The following is a 5,847-nucleotide window of genomic DNA, read 5'->3' as shown; positions in this document are numbered from 1 at the left end:
AAGTTTGGTCATTTTTGTTTCATATATTTTAATTTAAAATAGATTTAACTTAATTTATTCATTTTATAAATGTTTTATATATATAATTATATTTGTTTCTATGTTATTTAAAATGGAATGACTTTTTAAATATTCTTTATCTAATTATAATTAATATTTTTAATTACTTTTTATTTTTTGTTATTTTATTTAATGCATTGTACATCTAAATTATTATGTACCCATTTTGATTTTTAATTCATATAACTTATGTATAATATACATAATTTTGTGCCTATATAATTCAAACACGTTATATAGTGTAGACATTTGCTGGTTGAAGTATGATACGGGACAAAAATTTTAGGTTCACACTTCTCGCAATGCTTCAAACAAAAGGTTACTATTATACTTTTCGCTAAAATTTTAGGTTGGTGCCTATCTCGTTTTTAGGAGTCCAAATCACTCAACCTCTTCTTCACTCCCAGGTACAAAACAACATAAATCCAGATGGTATTGACAAACCAACATTCCATAGGGTTTGCATGTCAAAGGGAACTATCCTAATTTAATAGATACTAAATAAAATCTATTATATTTAAATAAAATATAGTATAAATAAAATGATTTTAATAATATATTTCCAGTTATTAAAACGAAAAGAATTTTATTTTAAGCTATTATTTGATTAATTATAAAAAATTAGTATAAGATTAAAATATATATACATTTTAAAATTTATAAGAAATCGTTGATCTTGGGATTCAGGTCTATTTTTCTATGAATATTTTAACATTATGATTTATTTATATCATAGTTTGCTTATATCAATCTTTAAAAAAAATACATCGCTAAAACTTAAGACTTAAAAAACATTCTGGCCAGATTTCAATTAAAATTGATCATAAAAATGGAAAAGAAAAAACCGTCTCTTTGTTGTTCGTTAAAGCCCGTGAATCTTGCCTGTTGATGCGGTTAGAGATGGTGCCATATGTGGACATCTATGCCTACATGTCATTTCATGCCCTGTCATTTCTCCATCCAGGGCTATATAATTGTCACAATACTACTCGTTCTTTCACCTGCGAAAACAAATTCGGGGAATCAGTTAACCATGACAATGACATGGAGCGCTATATTTCTGGTTACATTTATGTCTTTTCTATGTTCTTGCGTTGCAGGTAAAATTCTCATTGTCAAATTGAATTGTTCGGGCTAATGTTTGCCTCAAATCTTTAGAGTAATAATGTTATTATGTTTTGTTAACTAATTTTTACTGAACGAATGGAATCTGATGGATGAACAGAGTCACCTATGCCTTATAAAACAATAAGGGTGGTGAACAACTGCGCATTTCCAGTGTGGCCTGCAACTGTGGGGTCAACTAAAGTTCCTCCAACTCAGATGATGATGAAAGTGGGAGCAGGAGAGTCATATTCATGGAAGGCAGATCCATTCTGGTCGGGATCCGTTTGGGGGAGGACTGGTTGTGTCTTCAATTCCCAAGGGATTGGAACCTGCGATTCCGGTGATTGTGGAGGAAAGCTGCATTGCAGAGGCGACATTCAAAATATAACGGCAATCACAAAAGCAGACTTCGAACTTCTAGGTGGAATCGCGAAGCCTGACATTTTTTCAGTTACATTGGAGAAGGGTTACAATCTTCCAATGTCCGTGGTTGCAAGCTATGCCGCCAATAATATCAGTAAAAGCCGTCCCTGCGAGTCCATGGAGTGCAGAGCCCACGCGGATGTGGTGTGCCCGAAAGACTTGCAAATGAAGAAGAAAGGGAGCGTGGTTACTGCCTGCAACGCTCATTTCGATGGATATTTGCCGAGTTCGCCCGCGTTCAGGGAGGCATTTAAGAAGGCGTGTCCTCGTGCGTTCCCCTTCCAAAGTAGCACCATATGCCCTCCTTCCACGGCTTCCTACACCCTCATCTTCTGCCCTCGCCGTCCTTCGCCCTGAATATGTAATGCAAGCATTTTCTAAGTTTGGCTCCCTTGGTGCGCTTCTCAGCTACTTCATTACTTCCACTCCAAACCCATTTCTGAATGGGCTCGTTATGTATTCGAATGCCAGAATAAGAGGGTGCATTACATGGTTATGACTGCAAATAATGTGTGTGTCGCACCAGCCATGGATATGAATTTGCTGCTGCATAATGGAAGATCTATATTTATTTACTTCGCTTTTTTTTTGTCTTTTCTAATATCATGAAGCAGAGAATTTTGTTTCAGTATACAAATCTTATGTTTTGCGCCTCAAACACCAACCACAAGTGAAAGGCGACGATAGAGTACAGTGCACACTTCTTCTTTTTCACCTTTCAGAAATTGGTCTGCTTCCCGGTTAATGTAGTTTCGTTGATACACCAGAATGCTTTGAAATTAGCTGACAACAGTGTGGCTCTAAATTTAAATCAAACTTTTTCTAATATACACACCAGCAGATATTTATCTTAAACACCTAGATCTATTTTAAGCACAGATTTCGATCTATTTTAAGTATAAATTTACCTAGAATTGAGAATAGATCCATTTCAGGGCACAAATTTATTTATTAAGAATTGAGAGGTAAAAACAGATTTACACGTCAACAGACTTTAACCTTTATCTTTTTCAGAGGTAAGTAAATCTAACTAGAATTAAGAATAGATCCATTTTAGGGCACACATTTATTTAGTAAGAATGGAGAGATAAAAACAGATTTACATGTCAACAGACTTTACTCTTTTTCAGAGGTAAGTAAATTTTGATTAAAATGAATTTAATTTTATAGAATAATAAATTCAAAAAATTATATTAAAAATAAAATAAATTACAAACACATATACTTACCCTTTTTATCTATATATTTCATATTGAAATATATTATTCAATTTTAATATTTAATATTAAAACCCTTTTTATCTATATATTTCATATTGAAATATATTATTCAATTTTAATATTTAATATTAAAACGGTTTATTTAAGTTATACTATAAAATATTAATAAGATAATGTAACAGCCATCCACCAACAATATAGGAATTAATCAATTAACTATTAAATACATTAGTTAATATCATGCATTAATTTCTTTTTATCTTTTTAGAGTCTCCGGGAGAAATAAATTTATTGGATTACACAGCAGAATACTTGTTATATTAGTCAGTGTGGTTTCTATACCATGTTTAAATATACTATTGCATTAAATACATTTCTCCTTAGCTAACAACATTTATTTTGAGCTTTGAGCATTGGAATGTAAATTTTATTAATCCTCTGATCATATTATTACTAGAATTTTGACGTTCATTTAACTTATTATATAATTTAGAAGTTAGCCTTTGTAAACCTCACGCGATAGAACCCTTTAGAGACTCGCCATCTCACCACTTGTCATAATTGTGATTAATTACGATGGGTGCAACTATATTAGTCGCCACCGTCCAAGCCTTAGTGTCACGCCCCTACACCTGCGGTAGTCTTCCAACCGCTTGTAGCAAGGTGCGGCACCACCGAACGTGTTCTTTTCACCAATACTAACATTCGTGGACTACGCCTACTTTCACATTAACATACTTAGCTTGTGTTTCGCAACTAAGTAAAAGCAATTATCCTTTATACTTAATGAAGCCCATACTCATTCATTATCATCATGCAATTAAACCGAGAACAACAATTGCAACAAGTATAAAGGGGAGGGGCAACTCCCCGTAATGTGAGTCTGCCCGACAATTTTATTAAGAATATCAAATTACAATACAAGTGTGTCTTGGCCGAACCAAGTCTCACACTTAACCGAATATTACAACAGAGAGGCAATCCTGCCTATACAACATCTTGTGCATCTCTTGCGCAAAGGACGGTGCTCACCCGAGCCACCAAGAATCCTTGCCAAGTCTTACACCAAGAACCGCACCATAGAAATTCACCTGGGCACACCTTGCCCAATCCACAACCGGTTACGAGAGATATTCGAAACGCACCTTTAAGACCTGCGCATGAGGTATGCGCATTACCTCTTAAACCTACACACTTTACCTCTCTCCTTTGTGCATACTTCTCCAAGTGCAAAGTTCATGTCTCCAAATGACTCCACGCAAGTGTATATATATGCAAGTTAACATGTTTTACATATGTGGTCCCTTATGTGGGTGTTAGCCCCTTGGCCGACCCCCAAACTGTACTCACATGCCCACAAGTCACTTCTTCAAGTCGGCTTGCAAGCATCTTTACCATCGTATAAACTTCGTTCAACACTTAGTCACATTTTCTAAGTGTCGCTAACATTTTCTGTTTCATCGCATTTATCGTCGCATATTGTCGCACCTCGCGTCGCACATTTCGTCCGGGCGCCCGTGAGCCCGCCCGCGCGCCCGCTCTCGTGCACGACTCGCCGATGCCTGTCGCAACCGCAACTCTAAGGCCTTACATCCTCCACCTGAAATCGTTATCGTCCTCGACAACATATCATCCCAGTAGCCATCCACCAAGATCATCATCGTCCATGATGTTGAGTCCTCCACACAAAGCAAACATCCTTGCAACATGTGTAGAGCCTCATCTCCATCATGCTTCGGCTTAATGACCAACTGCCCCCAAGCTCACCATACCAAGGTATGCACCTCCATGGTATGCTCTCCATCAGATATCATCTCGATCCATGATTACTGACCTCCTGTCTTCATCATGTGTCCTCATGTGAACTGCTGCCATGATACTCCAACACAATGCTAACACATCTCTTTACACTTCCGGACCTCATGCCTGAACTAGTTGGATGGCGAGTCCAACTGCCACGCTCAAACCATGAGAGTGAACATCCTCATGCCACCATCAGTTGTTTCTCAAAACATCCTGCCACGTCCTTGACTCATCAAGAATCTATCTCCATAATCCATGCTCAGGTCCATGGAGACTCCATCCATCTCATCTGCAACATGTTGTCCATGATGTTTGGTGTCAATGTGCTATATGAAATCAGCCACATCTATCCCAACATCATCATGTGTGTGTGTGTCCCTTCCATGTGAAGAGATCATCTCATCAAACCGACTCTCGATGTGCCACATCTATGTCCATGAAGAAATCTCCATCATATCTATAATGTGCCATCCCTCAAGCCTGCCATAGAAACAAGTATGCACTTGTCTCATCTATCCATGTGCCAAAAGTAGTTGAGTCTCAGCTCAACCCATGCCCAAGTGCAGCCACCAAGGCATCATCATCATTGTAACTCTATCACTCCAAAGTGTCTCATATCGATCCTCCACATCAAGTCACTCTTCCAAGCCATGCCCATACATGTACTTTGGAAGTATGCATCCCATACTGCATCAAAGTCTCTTGACCTCAGCTCCTCAATGCATCAAATCCTCTAAGTCCACCATGTATGCAGTCCCTACAAGTCACAACAATCTCATGTCATCATGAGCTCCATAATCAACTCACAAATCCACCCAAGTCCATGGACTTGTTGTACAAGAGTGCACAACCTCTCCATCAACTCATAAGTAATAAGTCTCCATGTCACACCAGCAACTTCATCTGCACAACATCCCTGCTTTGGCACTCCTCCTTGGATGTCCATGACACCTATACAAGTGCTCCCACATAATGTCCCTGCATAAGACTGCCATGCTCCATGCCTCCAACCTGATGTCCATGACTAAGTTGCCCATGTAGTCCAACCAAGTAGACTCATCACAACAATCGGTCATCCTCATCCAAGATGCAATCTTCGGTCTAGTGAACTCGGTCACCTAACCATATCATCATCATTACGAGTCCCTTCCATCATAGCTCCTCTACCAAAGTGTCCACCAAGACTACCTCTTGGTCTCGGCCATGAGAAGTCCACCCAAGAGTGTGCCCTCCA

At 38.2% G+C, this 5,847-nt stretch overlaps 1 protein-coding gene across 1 annotated transcript; it reads left to right on the top strand.

Annotated features, from left to right (window-relative positions):
• Positions 1-982: 982 nt before the first annotated feature.
• On the top strand, positions 983-1,947 carry LOC149249823 (pathogenesis-related 5 protein Cup a 3-like). Its single transcript, XM_089453488.1, has 2 exons — positions 983-1,160; positions 1,286-1,947. The coding sequence occupies exons 1-2, from the start codon at positions 983-985 to the stop codon at positions 1,945-1,947; spliced, it is 840 nt and encodes a 279-aa protein (XP_089309614.1).
• The last annotated feature ends 3,900 nt before the right edge of the window (positions 1,948-5,847 follow it).

This window comes from Pinus tabuliformis, chromosome 7 (assembly GCF_031772625.1).
Source record: "Pinus tabuliformis cultivar Carrire ecotype Pingquan chromosome 7, CPIR1, whole genome shotgun sequence".
Lineage (NCBI taxonomy): Eukaryota > Viridiplantae > Streptophyta > Pinopsida > Pinales > Pinaceae > Pinus > Pinus tabuliformis.
The sequence above is the reverse complement of the archived record's forward strand: the minus strand, read 5'-3'. Positions and strand labels throughout refer to the sequence as shown.